Below are 20,378 nucleotides of genomic sequence, written 5' to 3' on the forward strand. Positions count from 1 at the left end.
AGGCCCCAGGGCGGCAGTGGAGCTACGAGCTGTAACCCGGTTCAGTGGGCGCGGGGTCAGAGGGCACAGGAGAGAGGCTGCAGCTGCGCCCCCCTGGCCAAGACCCAAAGCCTCGGAGCCCAGCTGATCACTGCCAGAACTGGGGTCTCTCGGGACCCCGAGTCACTGCCCAGGAGTGGGCAGGGCTGGCCTGCAGGCAGCAGCAGCGGCCGCGTCTCTGGAGGCGTCGTGCGGGCCCCCCCCAACACACACCAGTGCTGAGGGAGGGGCAAGGGGCCCGGTGTGCGGCTGGCCTGGGACTGTGAGGGACATTTCTGAGCCCGCGTGGGCACACTGGGGCACCAGGCTCAGGCCCACGGCCACACTCGTAGCTGGCCTCATCCCGCCAGGAACAGAGTTTGCGAGGCCGCTCGGTCAGCACGGCTGACCTGGCTGGAAGTGTGGACGCCGCCCCAGGCCACCGTCTGTGACACCCGGGGAATGGGCCGGGTCTAGGCGGAGGAGCCAGGGCCCACCACGGTGGCCAGGGTGCCAGGAACAAGGCCACGGCCACACAGCACCCCTGCACCGGCACCTTCTTACTGGACACCTCAGCGGGGTAACCTGTGGGCTGCTCCGAGCAGGACACAGATTCCAGGCTTTTGTTCACAAAATCCTGAGGGCTCCAGAGCCATCTGCCAAGGCTAGGGTGAGAAATACAGACCCTGCCCCACTGAGGACCCCAGGCCCGGCTCTGGGATCGGCAGAAGGGACGCAGGCCTACAGCCTGGGTGGGACGCCCTCTCCTGCCCTCTGTGTTCCTGGCCTGGGGAGTGGACGCACCTGCCCGGGGACGTCTCGGACAGGGCTGGCGCCGTGCAGGGCAGAGCCGGCCTCCTGGAGTGAGTGTGGGGGAGGGGCTGCCCCGGGTGGGTGCCCTGGGGATGTCTGTGCCCCTCGTGGCGTCCCTTTGCTCAGACTCGGTCCCTGAGTGTTTGTCAGGCTGGGCCCTGGGCCTGCAGCCCTGCCTGCTCCTTCCTGGACAGGGCACGGCATGAGGGACCGTCCAGCTTGGTGGCCGCTCTGCTCACTGGATGAAGGGAGGGCTTGGGTGAGCTGCGGCAGCTGGGGCCCTGTCTCAGGACCTTCCCTGGAGCCCCCGGGGGCGGGTGCTACACGAGGAGGGGGTCCTGAACCCCCAGGGCCTGGCAGAGGTGGGGTCAGGGACAGCTCACTCCAGAGGGACAGGCCAAAGTTTTATTAGCAGCCAGCAGTGGGCGTTGGGGGTGAGGCCCGCACGGAGGCCTGGGCCGCTGGGCCCTGGAATGGCCCTGTCCACCCTTGCAGCTTCTGTGGGGTCTGCAAGGTGCATGCGGTGGTCAGCCTGGGCTCAACCACAGGCACTGGGCACCCCACCGTCCAGGGGCCCAAACCCGCACAGGAGCCCCAAGCTCGCCGGCACGGCCAGGCTGCTAAGGCTGGGGCCATGGGAGCTCTGAGTGCAGGGGTGGGTGGGCCGGCAGGGGGTGGGGTGAGGCTGAGGGAAGGGCCCGTCCCCGTTAGGTAAACTGAGTCGCTCTGCGTGGGTGTGGAAGTGGAGCTCGAGGGGCCCGCGCCAGGGCTGCTGGGCACCAGGAGCCCTGCTGTGCCGGGACCCTCCCTGGGCCCCTCCCCTGAGGCCCTGCTGCACCGGGACCCCCCAGACTCCGCCCCCAGGCCTGTGTTCCCCCCGCCCCCCAGCCGCCCCTCCTTGCTGGCCGAGTCTTTTCCCAACTGCGCAGCAGTCGCTCCTTCCCGGGCCCCCTGGCCACCCAAGACCTGGCCCCCTGCTGCTGTCGTCGGCATCTGGGGTCAGCCCTGGGCCCCCATCCTCCACGGCAGCCGGAAGCTCCATCTTGGGGGCCCCTTACTCAGCCGCCCTGGGTGACCGCCGTGTCCCCTTCCCTGCAGGGGGAACGCCATCCGCCCAAGCTGAGCTCCCACGGCTGGGCTTGGGGCTGGGGTCTCCCAACGCCCCCAGTGGGCTCCTGGCCTGGGTGCAGCCCCTGGGCAGCCGCCCCCACCCCCAGCTTGCAGGCAGCCCCTCCCTGCTGTCCGAATCACCCGGATATTTGAGCACCTTTGTCTGCCCCTTGGCCAGCTTCCTGCAAAGACGCCGGCAGCTGCAGCCCCGGCGGTTCCGTCCGTGTGGCCTGGCGGCGTGCGCAGCGCCCCGTGGCTCTCCCCGGTCCTCTGCGTCCCCCTGCAACCTGGGACCTGGGCACCCTCTGCCCAGCCGGCTACACATGCCAGAGGCTCCCCGCTGCTCAGCTGGGTTTTCCGTGTGTCCCCTGCAGGTTTTTGTCCCCTCGTGTCCAGCACCTTGCTAGGGACCGGCCCAAGGCAGGCTCAGTATTCCTCCACTTCGTGCTGGCCACTGGAGGCAGGGACCGCGTGTTCAGTGCCCGGTGGGAGCTGTGCGCAGGCTGAGGCTCGGCCCCTCCGGCTGCCCTCTGCCCCCGCCCTCGAGGGGCTGACCTCACCCCGTCTCCCAGTTCCCTGGAATCGGCCGGGCGTCCCTGCCCATGAGTCCCACACCAGGCACCAGTGTGGCTCTGCCCGTGTCAGGAGAGGGCTGGGGACCTCACAGCCTCCCCAGCCCTGCGTCTCGGTCCAGTCTGTCCTCCTCCTCACGGGCAGGAGCCGTCCCCAGTAGGCACCCCCAGGCATGAAGGTGGACACCCCTGCACCATCAGACGGGCCGAGCCACAGAGGCCAGAACCCAGCAGGCCACGGGAGCTGTGGGGCAGGAGCTGTGGGCTCCAGGCCAGTCCTGGCCCCGAGCCACAGCGGGGTGAGGGGGGCCCACGCCCACCCCAAGTCCCGGGGAAGTGAGGGGTCAAGGAGCCGTCCGGGCAGAGCCAGAGTTGCTGCCAAGGAGTGAGGCGGTCGCTTGTGTAACCGGGAGGGGGGCTGTGGGGCGGGGCCGGGCCGGGCCACAGGACCACTATCCAATTACTTCCTGCCTCTGACCACAGCCAGTTCCCGGCAGGCAGGAGGTGGGCCAATCTGGGAGGGTCCTCCCTGGGCGCAGGATTAGTCACTGCGGTGCCCCCCAAGACGGACAGGCGGAGCTCCTGACACCAGATCCGCTCCCGGGCAGTGAGATCCATGAGGGCGCGGGGCAGCCGTGCGGTGAGCGGGGTCAGCGGGGCCGGGCGACACCCCCACGGGCACCTGCTGCACGTGGGGCTGCGGTGAGCTCCAGGGCTGGACACTGTGGACGCCGTCCCCCCTGGACACTGTGGAGTGCTCCCCTCTCTGGACACTGTGGAGTGCTCCCCTCCTTGAACACTGTGGACGCCGTCCCCCTGGACACTGTGGACGCCATCCCCCCTGGACACTGTGGATGCTGTCCCCCCCAGACACTGTGGAGTGCTCCCCTCCCTGGACACTGTGGAGTGCTCCCCCCAGACACTGTGGACGCCGCCCCCCCTGGACACTGTGGAGTGCTCCCCCCCAGACACTGTGGACGCCATCCCCCTGGACACTGTGGACGCCGTCCTTGACTCGTAGCCCTGAGGCCCTGCCATCTCTTCCTGTTTCCCAGCCGGACAGGGAGGACTCAGCCCCGACCCTGGGCAGTGTGTGGCCGCCCTGTGGTGGCCGCAGGGCCAGCGTCTGGGAGCTGCCGCCCTCTCCCTCCTGACCTCTCCCCCGGGAGGCAGCAGCAGCGGCAGAGGCTGAGCAGAGGTTCGAGGGCGTCCCCTTAGGCGGGAGCCCACCCTGCTGTCGCCCCTCTGGGCCTCCGTGTCCCTCATGAGACACGGGCCTGGCGTGGGCACTGTCGCTCCCTCTTGCCACGCCGGCGACACTTCGTCCCCCGAGCTCGTGTCCACAGCGCCCTGAAGCCCTCAGCCCAGAGGTTCTTGGGCCCCGTCCTGTGGACAGCCAGCGGGCCTGCCCAGGACTGAGAGCCCCAGGATGTCCCCAGTGGCCAGCACTGTGCTGCTGCCAACCCCTCCCTGTGAGGTCCAGCCAGGCCTCCTTCCGGCTGGCGGCCAGGGCCCAGCTGGCAGCCTCTCCCCAGCTGTCCATGCCATGCCCAGGCCTGGGCAGCCCAGGAAATGGTGCAGGAAGCAGCCCGGTCCTGGGCTTACCCAAGGCCTCCCCAGCTCCACACTGCCCTCTGCTGGCCTGGCCTGGGCAGTGCAGTGGGCACTCAGCTCTGCCTGGCTGAACGGGTCAGCTCCAGGTCCTTCTGCCGGGCCCTGGGAGTAGAGGGCTGTCCAGTGCTGCCACTGTGCAGCTGGGCCAGCACAGAACCAATGACTCTGGAGCCCTGGGCCCTCCGCTGAGCCCCAGGGAGGGACCTGGGGATGAGGGAGGGGGAGAGCCGGGGAGGCGACAGGCTCACCCCTCCCTCATCTGCTCCCTCGCTCAGCTGGGGGCAGCTGTCCCTGGCCTCAGGCAGCGGCCAAGCCCTCCGAGGCTTCAGGAGAGTGACCGACCCCTCGGGATGGGCCAGGGTCAGGCCTCGCCCCGTCTCTCTCCGCACAGGGCTGCTCCCACCACGCGGGCAGGCCGCGGGCTTCCCCCAGACGCCCCTCCCCCGTGTCTGGGTTTTGTAGCTGAGATTCAAAAACCACACGGACCACAAAATGCAAAATGCTCAAGGTGTATTTATGAAAGACTGGCCATTTCCTGAGAAATGGCACGGGCCCAGGGCTGAGGTAGGAGAGAGGCCGTGCCTCGGGCAGCCAGCCGGGCACCAGCCACTTCGTCCAGGGGCTGTCGTGTGTGACGCTGGGCCCCTGCCACCCAGGCCGTCCAGGGAGACAGGGGCCACGTCCCTCCACGGGCGGCCGCACACTCAGCACCTCCCCTGGGAAGCGAGCGGGGGCGGGCGAGCGTCGGGGACTCCGGCCACCTGGACGAGGGCATGAGTTCCGGGAGCCCTGGGGCTGGGGGTGGAGGAGTGAGGGGCGTGGTCTCTGGTGTGACCAGGAGCTCAGTGGACAGGCCTGGGGGACCACTGTGGTGACTCTGATGGGCCCGGGTGGCCGGCGTCGGCGGGCGCAGGGCACCGCTGGCCCTGGCAGCCACACTCCTCCACCTGGGTGTAGTTGAAGTCCCGGCGGGAGCCGTCGGCACAGCGCAGGCTCAGCTTCCTCTGCGAGGTTCTCAGCTCCTGGCAGCAGCTGCACCTGTGCTCCACCGTGTTGGCCGCCAGGGAGTACCTGCGGGCAGAGCCGGCTCAGCACCGGGACTGCCGTGGATGCCCCGAGGGCACCACACCAGAGCCGGGGACGCGGTGAGCAAGCGACTCTCCTGCGCCATGGCATCCGGGGCCACAAGGCCGGGGACAGGGGCCGAGGGGGCTGAGGGCAGGCGCTTGCCGGAGCAGTCAGCCCCCCGCCCTCTCCCCACCCTGCGGTGCTCTCCCTGGTCTCCCCATTGCATGGCCTGGGGGGAGCCCCCGCCCCCAGGGTCAGGGCAGGGGGCAGAGGCCGGGGCGCACGTACATGGAACCGGTGTCCCCGCAGTTGCCCCGGCAGTAGGCCAGGCGCACGGGCTCGGTGGAGCTGCAGCCCTGTTCCCGGATGACCTGGAGCCTGTGGTGCACCGCGCACGTGGACACTGGGGAGGGACGTGGAGGTGAGGCGGGGCTCACGGCCTGCCTGGCCCCGGCCCCAGCGCCCAAGGCTCGCCCACTTACTGTTCTGGGAGGGAGGTGGCGGGCAGAAGAGGCAGCAGCCGTCCTCGCTCAGCTGGGCTTGGTCCTGTGCCAACAGGGGTACCCTCAGTGCTGGAAGGCGGCTCGGCAGCCCAGCCGGAAACGGGGCCAGGGACTCGGGGCCAGGGCAGAGGGGGCGCACTGGGGACTCACGCGAGGGCAGCTGAGCGGGGGGCAGGCCTTCCTCGTGGTCACCACCACCAGCCCGTCCAGGTGCCGTTCACACTTGTGGGTCACACAGCGCTCCTCGGGGTCTGGCCAGGACTCGCCAGGCTGAGAGGAGACATGGCCGGTGGGTGAGTGTCCGCCTCGGGCGTGCCCCTTGTCTGGCCATCACTTGTCTCCACCCAGCCCCAACCAGCTCCTTGGAGGAGGCTGTGGCTTCACCCTGGCCTGCCCGGCCCTGCCCTGCCACTCACGGAATAGAGGTGGGCGGAGCCGCTGCTGGAGTTGGAGACGCAGGCCACCTGCACGCACTGCCCACAGCACTGCCCGTCCTGTGCCTGGTACGCGTAGCCCTGTGGGGGCGGGGGTGGACATGTGGCCTGAGCCCTGGGGCCGGCCCCTGGGGCGGGGGCAGGGCAGGGGGCGGCACTCACCACGGGGCAGTGGGTGGGACAGATCTGGGTCTCACAGGTAACTTTGAACACCTCGGGGCTGTCGGGCAGCTCACACCTGCACGTCTCACACAGGGTGGACGAGACCACAGCGCCGGGCTGCAGAGAGTGGGGGCCCCGGTGTCAGTGAGCTTGGGCGGGGCTGGGGGGCGCCCCCTGCCCCCCACCCCCTTCCCTGGGCCAGGGTGAGCCTCGCTCATGCTGCCCGGGATGGAGGCCATGGGGTACAGCACTGTGGCTGTGCCTCCGCCTCCATGGGCCAGGGGTCCCGGCACACTCAGGCTGCCGCAGTGGAGTCCAGGCCTGGCTGGCCCTGGTGTGCCAGGCGAGGGTGATCTCGGGCCTCAGCCGGCATCACGGACTCAGCGGGCACTGGGCGCCGGGCTTGCCGGAGCCCCGAGAGACCGCAGGTGCAGTGCCCATGGCCGCAGGGCTCTGGGCTCCGCTGGCTCTCACCTCGTACAGGGTCCCGTTGACATTACACTGCGTCCACCCTGTCCGGGAGACACGCAGCTGAGCCCAGCCACACAGGGCCCCGGCCCCCGCCTATCTCTGCTCCCACCCCCTGCTGTCCAGCCCCTCCCTCTGCTCCCTCGGCCCAGGGCCAAGCCCCTCCCCCAGCTCCCAGGCCCCAGGTGCCCCCAGGCGGTGCCCGGCCCTGGTCAGGGACACTCACTGCACTTCTGGATCGGGCAGCAGGCCCCTCCCTCTTGCAGCAGGGTCATGTGGGCGCCCGCGGGACAGTCCACAGGTTTGGGGCAGTAGCTGGCGTTGCAGGCTTCAGGGGAGGGAGGAGCGTGGTCAGAGCACGGTGCCCACTCTGCACCTGCTCCTACGCGGCCTCAGCACCCCCCACCCTGGAGTCTCCGGGAGCGCTGGCCACCCAGCGGCCCTGGGGGAAGGCTTTTAGGTCAGCCTGGGTGGAGGAGCCTGCATCCCCTCTCACACGCCCAGCTTCCCGGGGTCACATTTGCTGGTGGGTGGCCAGAGCAGGCTGTAGCAGGGGTGGAGTGTGGTGGCCTCCCTCTGGAAGGGGGGGCATCTCCCCAGCCTGCCCCACGCTGCGTCTGGGCACACCCCCTCCCTGCACCAGCAAAGACTCACCGCAGGTGTACTGAGGACAGCACTCGCCAGCTGCGGTGGCCAGGGGCACCGACACGAAGCCGGACAGCTCGCAGGCGGGGGCCGGCGGGCAGGTCTTCGCCCGGCAGGCCATCGTCATGGAGCTGCCCTCGCAGGTGCACTCCTGGCACGCGAAGCTGATGGTGTCGCCCGGCTGCAGGGGAGCACGCGGTGAGCTGCAGCCAGGCTGGGGACGCCCGCGAGGGGAGGGGAAGCCTGGGGAGGGGGCTTCGGAAGCGTGGGCGCCGCCCCTGGATTAGCACGGGGCCCTCGAGGCCCAAAGAGGCCAGGAGACTAGGTGGGAGGGGTTTACAGGTGACCAAAGCAAGAAGAGGCCCCCAGTCTTGCTGGGGAGCCAGCCCCCGTCCGCCCACCTCCAGCCCCCAGCCCCCAGCCCCAGCTCTGGCCATTGCTGGGCCTACTCTTCACGCCAGGGCTGCCCGGCCACACTCACCATCACTGGCTCTCCCGAGGGTCCCATACACCCTGGAGAGAGAGAGATGGGGGGTTGACGGCGCCGCAGCCACTCGGGGGTGGGGCAGCAGGGGGGGCGAGGGAGGGGCCGGGCACGTACTGGGGCAGCCGGTGGGCACGCAGACCTCGACGCTGGTGCTGAAGAGCAGCGTGCTCTCGGGGCAGAAGCAGCCCTCGGTGATGGGGCCGGCCTCGGGGAGGGTCCTGCGGGGAGCAGAGGGTTGGCTGCGTGCCCCGCCCTGGGCGGTCCGGGGGTGGGGGAGGGGCCACGTACAGGAGGTTGGCGCTGTCGTTTCCGTAGCAGTAGGGCGGGTTGGACGGGCCGCAGGGCAGGTACACCTTGTCGGGCGGGCAGGTGAAGGCTGCAGGGAAGGGGGCGACACAGCTGAGGGGCTGGGGGCGGCTCCAGGTCGCCCCCGGGGGCTCCTCTGGGCACTGGGTCACTGCTCGGAGCCAGCAGGGGTGCCCACATCTCTGCGAGGCCGGGGCCGCGCCGCCCCACCCCAGTGCCCTGGGACAGACGGGCACTCACAGCAGGTGCCGTTGGTGAGGCCCCTCCAGTCGATGCACACGTCAAAGGCCGCGCAGAGCGAGGCGTACAGCTCCAGGCCCGAGCACACCACGTCCGGGCTGCTCACATGGCAATGGTCGAAGGCACAGCCTTCGTAGAACGGCAGGGGCGGGATGGTGGAGTGACAAGGCTCGAAGACCCTGCGGGCAGGGACACACAGGTGGTGGTGCTGGCTCAGTAGGGGTCACCCGCCAACCCGCCCCCATAGGGGAGGAGCCGGCTGAGGTGAGCGGCTGTCCCATGCACCCCCGGGACCCCATCGCCCAGGACAGGTGGCTCCGCAAGTCCCTGTGCGTGCTGGGGCGGAGTCCAGGTGCACCGCGCAGGCCCCACCCTCCCCACGCCGGCCCCAGCCATACTCGCTGAGGATCAACTCGCAGATTGTTGACGGTGGGCACGTTGTGGCCGGCTCCGTGGGGCTCATGGTGGTCGGGTCCGCGGGGCTCCCTGGAGACCCACTGCAGGACGGCTGGTCGGGGTTGGTCACCTTCCAGTGGTGGGACATGGCCGAGCAGGAGGCGGCCACCTTCCCCCCGGGCAAGCGGCACTCGTCTTTCTTGTCATTGGTGCAGGTGCCTGGGCAGACGGGGCTGGGTCAGGCCAGCTGGACGGCACCCGGGCCCCCTGCGGGACTTGGGCCGTGGCTCCGTGCCTCCCCTTGGCTTCACTGCCCCCACCTCGCACCTGGACGCCCATCCCATGACCGCTGGCACAGGGAGGCATGAGTAGGGACCGGTGTGGGCCCCAGCGTGGCTCGTGCTGTCCAGCAGGTTCTTGGTGCTGCCAGGAACCCCCTCAGGCCCGGCGGGGCCTGGGACACCTCAGCTCGGCCCAGGATGCTGCCCCCACGCGGGACCCCCTCCGAGGCAGCCCCCAGCGCCAGCCGCTCCCCGGGGCTCACCGCACTGGCCCTCGGTGTTGTTGGCAAACTTGTTGAAGGGCACCTCCACCGAGAAGATCAGGCCTGTGAACATGACCTGCACGCCGAGCTTGGGGATGGTCACGTACATCTTGATGCCGAGGCGCGAGATCACGATGCCGTCCTTCTCGAAGCCGGGGCCAACCACCTTGCCGTTGAAAATGACCTGGCGGCGGGGGGCGGAGGGCGGAGTCAGCCAGGGCCGCAGCGGGGTACGTGCTCCCCCTCCCGAGCTGGGGCTAGGGCTAGGGTCCCACCTGGTTGGTCATCACCCCGGCCACTGGCCTGCGGGTCATCACCACGCGGTCGTGCCCGTACTCGACAATGATGGACTGCGGGCAGGACAGCCCGTCCTCAGCGTCGCAGAAGTAGTTGTCGATGAGCACGCGCAGGTGGCCAAACACAGGCACAATCTGCTGCATGAGCACGTAGGTGCAGTTGTCCAGGAAGGTGTAGTAGGTGCCGTCGAAGGTGATGTAGTGGGGGTCGCCCCAGCCGCTGCACACACCTGCGGGAGACAGCACCGCGCTGGGGGGACGGGCCCTCCCCTCCCCGCTCCCCGGACACCCTCACGGCGCGGCTGGGAGCCCCATCCCGGTCCTGCCCCGCACCCCGCCCGCTGGCTCACACTGGCACTGGTAGTGATAGCAACAGCCGTCCTGGTCCACCTCCTTCTGTGGCGGGTAGCCGTTGGCGCAGGTGGGCTCCGAAACCTCCGGGCACTGGCGCGGGTGCACGGAGATGGTGTCGTGGCCCTCGCAGGTGGCTTGGGAGCAGTTGGGCATGGGCCAGGTTTCCCCTTTCTGTGGAGGCAGGGGCAGCTGTAGGGCCTGACCCCCGGGCCTTGGGGGCCCCCTCAGCCCTCATGGGGACAGGGAACAGAGCCTGAGCAGGCAGGACCCCCCCCCACGGCCCCAGGCTCGAGCGCACACCACGCAGTGCCGAGCAGCGGAGCTCTGTGCTGTGGGGGGGGGTGCTTCCTGTCCCCAGCAGGCTCACAGGGTCCACAGCACCCACCACAGCGCCGGGCCCACAGAAGGTCAGCCTTGGGCACCACGCGCATGACAATCCCAGGAACCACATCCAGGTAACAGAGGGCCCACGCCCCATGAGCTCCTGCGCCACCCAGGCTCCGGATACAGATGAGGATGGGAAGCGGACCCCCACGGCAGAGACACGATGCCCCCGCTGCAGCCCCTGGGCCTCCCGCCAGGATCAGAGGGTTACCTTTCTTGGAGGAATGGTGTTGGAGCACCCGGATGGAGTGACAGGCTGAGAGGTGGACGTGGATGGGGGCGTGGTCTGGATTGCGGGCGGCGTAGTGGGGGGACAGTCGCTGTCCACGCGTCTGACCACTTGGCAGTCCGGATTGCACGTGGCGTGATAGCAGTGGCCCTCGAGATCTCTCTGGTGGTAGATGACGGCACCTGAGGAACAAGCAGACAGTGGGCAGCAGAGCCAAGGCGGAGGGACCCCACTGTGCGAAGCTCAGCAGGGACAGAGGGGAGGGGACACGTGCTGCCCGCTAAGGACATGGAAAAGACGCAAGGGGACAGGGGCCACCCTGCGAAGCCGGTTGAGCTGAAATTCTACAAGAGCAAGGAAACACGCTTATGCTCCCTCTTCTGGGCAGAAAAAGAAAGCAAAGGCAGGCAGTGCACTGCAGGGGGAGACACTGACCTGCCGGGTACAGCTTCTCAGCCACAAAGCAGAAGCAAGGGGTGGTGGTCTGAGAGGAGCCATGCACCAAGGCAGTGGATGGTGCCAGGGTGGACGGAGCAGTGGACGGGGTCATCGGAGATGAAGTCACCAGGGGCGGCGTTGTAGGGCAGCTGCTGGGGGTCTCGCAGCACAGCACGCGCACCTCGTAGTTGAGGCACATCCGGCCAGCTCCGTCCTGGTCACGGTTCTGGCAGACCAGGCCCACGTCGGGGTCGCACTGCACCACCTGGCCCAGCTGCTCGATGGTCACGTCGGGGTGGTTCTCAGCTCGGCACTGCAGCCGCGTGATCTCCTCGGGCCGGCGGCAGATCCTCTCCCCACTCCTGAGGATGTTGTCGTAGGTCTCCTTGTCCCCTCCGTGGACCCCCGGGGCTGGGAAGTCCACGTCGAACCACTTGGTCCAGCTGCACCGTGGCTGGCAGTCGGGGGTGGTGGGCTGGGAGTGAGTCATCTCCTGTGTACCAGGGTGGCTCGTGCTGGTTGTGGGAACAGAGGTTGTGCCGGTGATGGGAACAGGGGTTGAGCTTGTTGTTGGAGAAGAGGATGTTCTTGTTCTTGGGTGCGTCGTGGAAGTGGAACGTCCTGTCTCCGTCGAGGAGGTGCTGGTTCTTGGGGTTGATGTGGGATGGGTTGTAGTAGCCGAGGTTGTGGTTGTAGGAGCAGGGGTTGTGCCCGTGTGTGTCAAGGAGGTTGAACTTCCTGTCCCCTTAGAGGTTGTCCTGGTTCTTGATGTGGAGGTGGAGCTGGTTGTAGAAGTAGAAGTTGTGCCCTTGGGGGTCCCAGATATTGGACTTCTTGTCTCTGTCGAGGAGGTGCTGGTTCTTGAGGTTGATGTGGGATGGGTTGTAGTAGCCGAGGTTGTGGTTGTAGGAGCAGGTGTTTTGCCCGTGTGTGTCAAGGAGGTTGAACTTCCTGTCTCCTTAGAGGTTGTCCTGGTTCTTGATGTGGAGGTGGAGCTGCTTGAGGGAACAGAGGTGGCGGTTGTAGGAGCAGAGGTGGTGGTTGTAGGGGCAGAGGTGGTGGTTGTAGGAGCAGAGGTGGTGGTTGTAGGAGAAGAGGTGGTTGTTATATGGGCAGAGGTGGTGGTTGAATGGGCAGAGGTGGTGGTTGTAGAAGACACTGTGGTTGCAGGGGCAGAGGTGGCGGTTGTAGGAGCAGAGGTGGCGGTTGTAGGAGCAGAGGTGGTGGTTGTAGGAGCAGAGGTGGTGGTTGTAGGAGCAGAGGTGGTGGTTGTAGGAGAAGAGGTTGTGCCCGTGCGTGTCACTGAGGTTGAACTTCCTGTCTCCGTAGAGGAGGTGCTGGTTCTTGATGTGGAGGTGGAGCTGGTTGTAGGGGCTGAGGTTGGGCTTGGTCTGGTGCTGGAGGTACTGGTTCCTGTCCCCATGGAAGAGGTGGTGTGCGTAGGGCGGGTGACGGTCTCCCATGGGGTGCTGGGAACTGTGGGCGGGGAGTGAGTAGGGCAGCCGCTGGGGGTCTCGCAGCACAGCACGCGCACCTCGTAGTTGAGGCACATCCGGCCAGCTCCGTCCTGGTCACGGTTCTGGCAGACCAGGCCCACGTCGGGGTCGCACTGCACCACCTGGCCCAGCTGCTCGATGGTCACGTCGGGGTGGTTCTCAGCTCGGCACTGCAGCCGCGTGATCTCCTCGGGCCGGCGGCAGATCCTCTCCCCACTCCTGAGGATGTTGTCGTAGGTCTCCTTGTCCCCTCCGTGGACCCCCGGGGCTGGGAAGTCCACGTCGAACCACTTGGTCCAGCTGCACCGTGGCTGGCAGTCGGGGGTGGTGGGCTGGGAGTGAGTCATCTCCTGTGTACCAGGGTGGCTCGTGCTGGTTATGGGAACAGAGGTTGTGCCGGTGATGGGAACAGGGGTTGAGCTTGTTGTTGGAGAAGAGGATGTTCTTGTTCTTGGGTGCGTCGTGGAAGTGGAACGTCCTGTCTCCGTCGAGGAGGTGCTGGTTCTTGGGGTTGATGTGGGATGGGTTGTAGTAGCCGAGGTTGTGGTTGTAGGAGCAGGGGTTGTGCCCGTGTGTGTCAAGGAGGTTGAACTTCCTGTCCCCTTAGAGGTTGTCCTGGTTCTTGATGTGGAGGTGGAGCTGGTTGTAGAAGTAGAAGTTGTGCCCTTGGGGGTCCCAGATATTGGACTTCTTGTCTCTGTCGAGGAGGTGCTGGTTCTTGAGGTTGATGTGGGATGGGTTGTAGTAGCCGAGGTTGTGGTTGTAGGAGCAGGGGTTGTGCCCGTGTGTGTCAAGGAGGTTGAACTTCCTGTCCCCTTAGAGGTTGTCCTGGTTCTTGATGTGGAGGTGGAGCTGCTTGAGGGAACAGAGGTGGCGGTTGTAGAAGCAGAGGCTGTGGTTGTAGGAGCAGAGGTGGCGGTTGTAGGAGCAGAGGTGGTAGTTGTAGGGGCAGAGGTGGTGGTTGTAGGAGCAGAGGTGGTGGTTGTAGGAGAAGAGGTGGTTGTTATATGGGCAGAGGTGGTGGTTGAATGGGCAGAGGTGGTGGTTGTAGAAGACACTGTGGTTGCAGGGGCAGAGGTGGTGGTTGCAGGGGCAGAGGTGGTGGTTGTAGGAGCAGAGGTGGTGGTTGTAGGAGCAGAGGTGGTGGTTGTAGGAGAAGAGGTTGTGCCCGTGCGTCTCACTGAGGTTGAACTTCCTGTCTCCGTAGAGGAGGTGCTGGTTCTTGATGTGGAGGTGGAGCTGGTTGTAGGGGCTGAGGTTGGGCTGGGTCTGGTGCTGGAGGTGCTGCTTCCTGTCCCCATGGAAGAGGTGGTGTGCGTAGGGCGGGTGACGGTCTCCCGTGGGGTGCTGGGAACTGTGGGCGGGGAGTGAGTAGGGCAGCCGCTGGGGGTCTCGCAGCACAGCACGCGCACCTCGTAGTTGAGGCACATCCGGCCAGCTCCGTCCTGGTCACGGTTCTGGCAGACCAGGCCCACGTCGGGGTCGCACTGCACCACCTGGCCCAGCTGCTCGATGGTCACGTCGGGGTGGTTCTCAGCTCGGCACTGCAGCCGCGTGATCTCCTCGGGCCGGCGGCAGATCCTCTCCCCACTCCTGAGGATGTTGTCGTAGGTCTCCTTGTCCCCTCCGTGGACCCCCGGGGCTGGGAAGTCCACGTCGAACCACTTGGTCCAGCTGCACCGTGGCTGGCAGTCGGGGGTGGTGGGCTGGGAGTGAGTCATCTCCTGTGTACCAGGGTGGCTCGTGCTGGTTATGGGAACAGAGGTTGTGCCGGTGATGGGAACAGGGGTTGAGCTTGTTGTTGGAGAAGAGGATGTTCTTGTTCTTGGGTGCGTCGTGGAAGTGGAACGTCCTGTCTCCGTCGAGGAGGTGCTGGTTCTTGGGGTTGATGTGGGATGGGTTGTAGTAGCCGAGGTTGTGGTTGTAGGTGCAGGGGTTGTGCCCGTGTGTGTCATGGAGGTTGAACTTCCTGTCCCCTTAGAGGTTGTCCTGGTTCTTGATGTGGAGGTGGAGCTGGTTGTAGAAGTAGAAGTTGTGCCCTTGGGGGTCCCAGATATTGGACTTCTTGTCTCTGTCGAGGAGGTGCTGGTTCTTGAGGTTGATGTGGGATGGGTTGTAGTAGCTGAGGTTGTGGTTGTAGGAGCAGGGGTTGTGCCCGTGTGTGTCAAGGAGGTTGAACTTCCTGTCTCCTTAGAGGTTGTCCTGGTTCTTGATGTGGAGGTGGAGCTGCTTGAGGGAACAGAGGTGGTGGTTGTAGGAGCAGAGGTGGTGGTTGTAGGAGCAGAGGTGGCGGTTGTAGGAGCAGAGGTGGTAGTTGTAGAAGATGCTGTGGTTGCAGGGGCAGAGGTGGTTGTTGTATGGGCAGAGGTGGTGGATGAATGGGCAAAGGTGGTGGTTGAATGGGCAGAGGTGGTGGTTGCAGAAGACACTGTGGTTGTAGGAGCAGAGGTGGTGGTTGTAGGAGAAGAGGTTGTGCCCGTGCGTCTCACTGAGGTTGAACTTCCTGTCTCCGTAGAGGAGGTGCTGGTTCTTGATGTGGAGGTGGAGCTGGTTGTAGGGGCTGAGGTTGGGCTGGGTCTGGTGCTGGAGGTGCTGCTTCCTGTCCCCATGGAGGAGGTGGTGTGCGTAGGGCTGGTGACAGTCTCCCGTGGGGTGCTGGGAACTGTGGGCGGGGAGTAAGTAGGGCAGCCGCTGGGGGTCTCGCAGCACAGCACGCGCACCTCGTAGTTGAGGCACATCCGGCCAGCTCCGTCCTGGTCACGGTTCTGGCAGACCAGGCCCACGTCGGGGTCGCACTGCACCACCTGGCCCAGCTGCTCGATGGTCACGTCGGGGTGGTTCTCAGCTCGGCACTGCAGCCGCGTGATCTCCTCGGGCCGGCGGCAGATCCTCTCCCCACTCCTGAGGATGTTGTCGTAGGTCTCCTTGTCCCCTCCGTGGACCCCCGGGGCTGGGAAGTCCACGTCGAACCACTTGGTCCAGCTGCACCGTGGCTGGCAGTCGGGGGTGGTGGGCTGGGAGTGAGTCATCTCCTGTGTACCAGGGTGGCTCGTGCTGGTTATGGGAACAGAGGTTGTGCCGGTGATGGGAACAGGGGTTGAGCTTGTTGTTGGAGAAGAGGATGTTCTTGTTCTTGGGTGCGTCGTGGAAGTGGAACGTCCTGTCTCCGTCGAGGAGGTGCTGGTTCTTGAGGTTGATGTGGGATGGGTTGTAGTAGCCGAGGTTGTGGTTGTAGGAGCAGGGGTTGTGCCCGTGTGTGTCATGGAGGTTGAACTTCCTGTCCCCTTAGAGGTTGTCCTGGTTCTTGATGTGGAGGTGGAGCTGGTTGTAGAAGTAGAAGTTGTGCCCTTGGGGGTCCCAGATATTGGACTTCTTGTCTCTGTCGAGGAGGTGCTGGTTCTTGAGGTTGATGTGGGATGGGTTGTAGTAGCCGAGGTTGTGGTTGTAGGAGCAGGGGTTGTGCCCGTGTGTGTCAAGGAGGTTGAACTTCCTGTCTCCTTAGAGGTTGTCTTGGTTCTTGATGTGGAGGTGAAGCTGCTTGAGGGAACAGAGGTGGCGGTTGTAGGAGCAGAGGTGGTGGTTGTAGGAGCAGAGGTGGCGGTTGTAGGAGCAGAGGTGGTGGTTGTAGAAGATGCTGTGGTTGCAGGGGCAGAGGTGGTTGTTGTATGGGCAGAGGTGGTGGATGAATGGGCAAAGGTGGTGGTTGAATGGGCAGAGGTGGTGGTTGCAGAAGACACTGTGGTTGTAGGGGCAGAGGTGGTGGTTGTAGGAGCAGAGGTGGTGGTTGTAGGAGAAGAGGTTGTGCCCGTGCGTGTCACTGAGGTTGAACTTCCTGTCTCCGTAGAGGGGGTGCTGGTTCCTGACTTGGAGGTGGAGCTGGTTGTAGGGGCTGAGGTTGGGCTGGGTCTGGTGCTGGAGGTGCTGCTTCCTGTCCCCATGGAGGAGGTGGTGTGCGTAGGGCTGGTGACAGTCTCCCGTGGGGTGCTGGGAACTGTGGGCGGGGAGTGAGTAGGGCAGCCGCTGGGGGTCTCGCAGCACAGCACGCGCACCTCGTAGTTGAGGCACATCCGGCCAGCTCCGTCCTGGTCACGGTTCTGGCAGACCAGGCCCACGTCGGGGTCGCACTGCACCACCTGGCCCAGCTGCTCGATGGTCACGTCGGGGTGGTTCTCAGCTCGGCACTGCAGCCGCGTGATCTCCTCGGGCCGGCGGCAGATCCTCTCCCCACTCCTGAGGATGTTGTCGTAGGTCTCCTTGTCCCCTCCGTGGACCCCCGGGGCTGGGAAGTCCACGTCGAACCACTTGGTCCAGCTGCACCGTGGCTGGCAGTCGGGGGTGGTGGGCTGGGAGTGAGTCATCTCCTGTGTACCAGGGTGGCTCGTGCTGGTTGTGGGAACAGAGGTTGTGCCGGTGATGGGAACAGGGGTTGAGCTTGTTGTTGGAGAAGAGGATGTTCTTGTTCTTGGGTGCGTCGTGGAAGTGGAACGTCCTGTCTCCGTCGAGGAGGTGCTGGTTCTTGGGGTTGATGTGGGATGGGTTGTAGTAGCCGAGGTTGTGGTTGTAGGAGCAGGGGTTGTGCCCGTGTGTGTCATGGAGGTTGAACTTCCTGTCCCCTTAGAGGTTGTCCTGGTTCTTGATGTGGAGGTGGAGCTGGTTGTAGAAGTAGAAGTTGTGCCCTTGGGGGTCCCAGATATTGGACTTCTTGTCTCTGTCGAGGAGGTGCTGGTTCTTGAGGTTGATGTGGGATGGGTTGTAGTAGCCGAGGTTGTGGTTGTAGGAGCAGGGGTTGTGCCCGTGTGTGTCAAGGAGGTTGAACTTCCTGTCCCCTTAGAGGTTTTCCTGGTTCTTGATGTGGAGCTGGAGCTGCTTGAGGGAACAGAGGTGGTGGTTGTAGGAGCAGAGGTGGATGTTGTATGGGCAGAAGTGGTGGTTGAATGGGCAGATGCTGTGGTTGTAGGAGCAGAGGTGGCAGTTGTAGGAGCAGAGGTGGTTGTTATATGGGCAGAGGTGGTGGTTGAATGGGCAGAGGTGGTGGTTGTGGGGGCAGAGGTGGTGGTTGTGGGGGCAAAGGTGGTGGTTGTAGGGGCAGAGGTGGTTGTTGTATGGGCAGAGGTGGTAGTTGTAGGGGCAGAGGTGGTGGTTGTAGGAGCAGAGGTGGTGGTTGTAGGAGAAGAGGTGGTTGTTATATGGGCAGAGGTGGTGGTTGAGTGGGCAGAGGTGGTGGTTGTAGAAGACGCTGTGGTTGTAGGAGCAGAGGTGGTAGTTGTAGGGGCAGAGGTGGTGGTTGTAGGAGCAGAGGTGGTGGTTGTAGGAGAAGAGGTTGTGCCCGTGCGTGTCACTGAGGTTGAACTTCCTGTCTCCGTAGAGGGGGTGCTGGTTCCTGACTTGGAGGTGGAGCTGGTTGTAGGGGCTGAGGTTGGGCTGGGTCTGGTGCTGGAGGTGCTGCTTCCTGTCCCCATGGAGGAGGTGGTGTGCGTAGGGCTGGTGACAGTCTCCCGTGGGGTGCTGGGAACTGTGGGCGGGGAGTGAGTAGGGCAGCCGCTGGGGGTCTCGCAGCACAGCACGCGCACCTCGTAGTTGAGGCACATCCGGCCAGCTCCGTCCTGGTCACGGTTCTGGCAGACCAGGCCCACGTCGGGGTCGCACTGCACCACCTGGCCCAGCTGCTCGATGGTCACGTCGGGGTGGTTCTCAGCTCGGCACTGCAGCCGCGTGATCTCCTCGGGCCGGCGGCAGATCCTCTCCCCACTCCTGAGGATGTTGTCGTAGGTCTCCTTGTCCCCTCCGTGGACCCCCGGGGCTGGGAAGTCCACGTCGAACCACTTGGTCCAGCTGCACCGTGGCTGGCAGTCGGGGGTGGTGGGCTGGGAGTGAGTCATCTCCTGTGTACCAGGGTGGCTCGTGCTGGTTGTGGGAACAGAGGTTGTGCCGGTGATGGGAACAGGGGTTGAGCTTGTTGTTGGAGAAGAGGATGTTCTTGTTCTTGGGTGCGTCGTGGAAGTGGAACGTCCTGTCTCCGTCGAGGAGGTGCTGGTTCTTGAGGTTGATGTGGGATGGGTTGTAGTAGCCGAGGTTGTGGTTGTAGGAGCAGGGGTTGTGCCCGTGTGTGTCATGGAGGTTGAACTTCCTGTCCCCTTAGAGGTTGTCCTGGTTCTTGATGTGGAGGTGGAGCTGGTTGTAGAAGTAGAAGTTGTGCCCTTGGGGGTCCCAGATATTGGACTTCTTGTCTCTGTCGAGGAGGTGCTGGTTCTTGAGGTTGATGTGGGATGGGTTGTAGTAGCCGAGGTTGTGGTTGTAGGAGCAGGGGTTGTGCCCGTGTGTGTCAAGGAGGTTGAACTTCCTGTCCCCTTAGAGGTTGTCCTGGTTCTTGATGTGGAGGTGGAGCTGGTTGTAGAAGTAGAAGTTGTGCCCTTGGGGGTCCCAGATATTGGACTTCTTGTCTCCGTCGAGGAGGTGCTGGTTCTTGAGGTTGATGTGGGATGGGTTGTAGTAGCCAAGGTTGTGGTTGTTGTTCCAGGTGTTGTGCCCGTGTGGTGTCTGGTCGTTGTCCGGCTGCCTATGGCTTGCGTGTTTGCCGTTGGCGCTGTGTGCCTGGTTGTGGGTGATGGCACGGCTCGGGTCATGGCGGTCTGTGCGCTGCTGCTCGTTTCTGGCCGAGTGGGCTGTGTGGTTTCTGACGTTGGTGGCACGGTGGTGCCGCCCCGGCAGCTGTCCACCACCTGGCAGCACTGGATGCGGATCTCGTAGTTGTAGCAGATCGGGGGCAGCTGGTTCTTGTTGAGACAGATCAGCCCCTCCTCGCGATTACATGTCACGTCCTGCCCCAGCTCGGCCAGCGGCGTGTTGGGGAAGAACTGGGCCCTGCACTGCACGTTCGAGGGCGTTTTGCAGAATTTATAGCCCTTGGCTCTCAGATTCTGGAAAGTGTCGAAGTCTCCACTGTCTCTGCCTGGCCCAGGGTAGCTGCCGTCAATCCACTGGGTCCAGTTGCAGATCTCCTGCATACAGGACACTCGGCTGGGCTCGTGGGGCGCTGGCTCCGAGGGGGTTGCGGAGGTCTCCAGGGTCGGGCTGGACCTGGAGGGCGTTGTCCCGGCTGTCGTTGGCCCTGTTGTTGGGCTGGGCGTCACGGCAGTTGTTTGGCTTAGTGAGGGGGTTCCTGGGGCAGGCGTGGTAGTAGCCTCGGAGGCCGTGACTCGGCCGGTTGCAGTGACAGGGGTAGGAGAGAGCCCTGTGTGGGTCGTGCTGGAGGTGGTGGGGTGCACAGTGAGGCTAGAGGTGTGGCAGGCCAGTGGGGAGCAGCAGAGGATCCTGATCTGGTAGTTGTGGCACTGCCCGGACGCCTGCTCCCTGTTGTGGCACGTGAGCCCCACGGCCGGCGTGCACTGCACACGCTGCCCCAGCAGGGACAGCGCCACCGCGGGCGCGTCCTCCGCGCGGCACTCCACTTCCCTCGGCTGTTGGCAAACCCGGTACCCGTGGGCGCGGAGGTTGTCCAGCGTGTCGTAGTCACCACTGTCGCTGCCCCGTCCGGGACGGCTGACGTCCAGCCAGGGTGACCACAGGCACTGCTCCCCGCAGTCTGTGGGGGCCGGGGTGGGGGCTGTCGAAGGCACCGTCCTGGGGGACCTGCTCGTGGCTGCGGAGACAGTGGTGCTGGGGCGTCCTGCGGGCGCCGTGCTCTGAGCAGGGCTGGGGCTGGAGCTGGGGGCACGCGTGGAGCTCACCACTGTGGGCAGAAGAGCAGGGCCAGGCTGAGCACCAGGACCCTGCCTGGGCTGCCCCCCAGCCCCTTCCCCGC

General features: G+C 65.2%; 1 protein-coding gene across 4 annotated transcripts in view; it reads right to left on the reverse strand.

The window, feature by feature from the left end:
* Positions 1-4,620: 4,620 nt before the first annotated feature.
* MUC5AC (mucin 5AC, oligomeric mucus/gel-forming) overlaps positions 4,621-20,378 on the reverse strand; it is a 30,617-nt gene continuing 14,859 nt past the window's right edge. Inside the window, exons 31-50 of one of the 4 annotated variants that reach the window (XM_070063714.1) lie at positions 16,172-20,306; positions 11,079-16,129; positions 10,626-10,825; positions 10,027-10,201; positions 9,656-9,906; positions 9,381-9,564; positions 8,839-9,055; positions 8,441-8,619; positions 8,183-8,270; positions 8,009-8,112; positions 7,889-7,920; positions 7,417-7,588; positions 6,989-7,090; positions 6,769-6,806; positions 6,295-6,411; positions 6,115-6,213; positions 5,849-5,968; positions 5,678-5,741; positions 5,484-5,598; positions 4,621-5,198 (exon numbers count right to left, since the gene is read on the reverse strand). In XM_070063714.1, the coding sequence (XP_069919815.1) occupies positions 4,970-5,198; positions 5,484-5,598; positions 5,678-5,741; positions 5,849-5,968; positions 6,115-6,213; positions 6,295-6,411; positions 6,769-6,806; positions 6,989-7,090; positions 7,417-7,588; positions 7,889-7,920; positions 8,009-8,112; positions 8,183-8,270; positions 8,441-8,619; positions 8,839-9,055; positions 9,381-9,564; positions 9,656-9,906; positions 10,027-10,201; positions 10,626-10,825; positions 11,079-16,129; positions 16,172-20,306 (11,672 nt within the window). In that variant the 3' untranslated portion in view covers positions 4,621-4,969. Of the gene's footprint in view, positions 5,199-5,483; positions 5,599-5,677; positions 5,742-5,848; positions 5,969-6,114; positions 6,214-6,294; positions 6,412-6,768; positions 6,807-6,988; positions 7,091-7,416; positions 7,589-7,888; positions 7,921-8,008; positions 8,113-8,182; positions 8,271-8,440; positions 8,620-8,838; positions 9,056-9,380; positions 9,565-9,655; positions 9,907-10,026; positions 10,202-10,625; positions 10,826-11,078; positions 20,307-20,378 lie in introns of all 4 variants that reach the window. The other 3 variants (XM_070063716.1, XM_070063715.1, XM_070063712.1) reach the window with 3 other exon arrangements.

The sequence above is a fragment of the Oryctolagus cuniculus genome, chromosome 1 (assembly GCF_964237555.1).
Source record: "Oryctolagus cuniculus chromosome 1, mOryCun1.1, whole genome shotgun sequence".
In the NCBI taxonomy this organism is placed as follows: Eukaryota; Metazoa; Chordata; class Mammalia; order Lagomorpha; family Leporidae; genus Oryctolagus; species Oryctolagus cuniculus.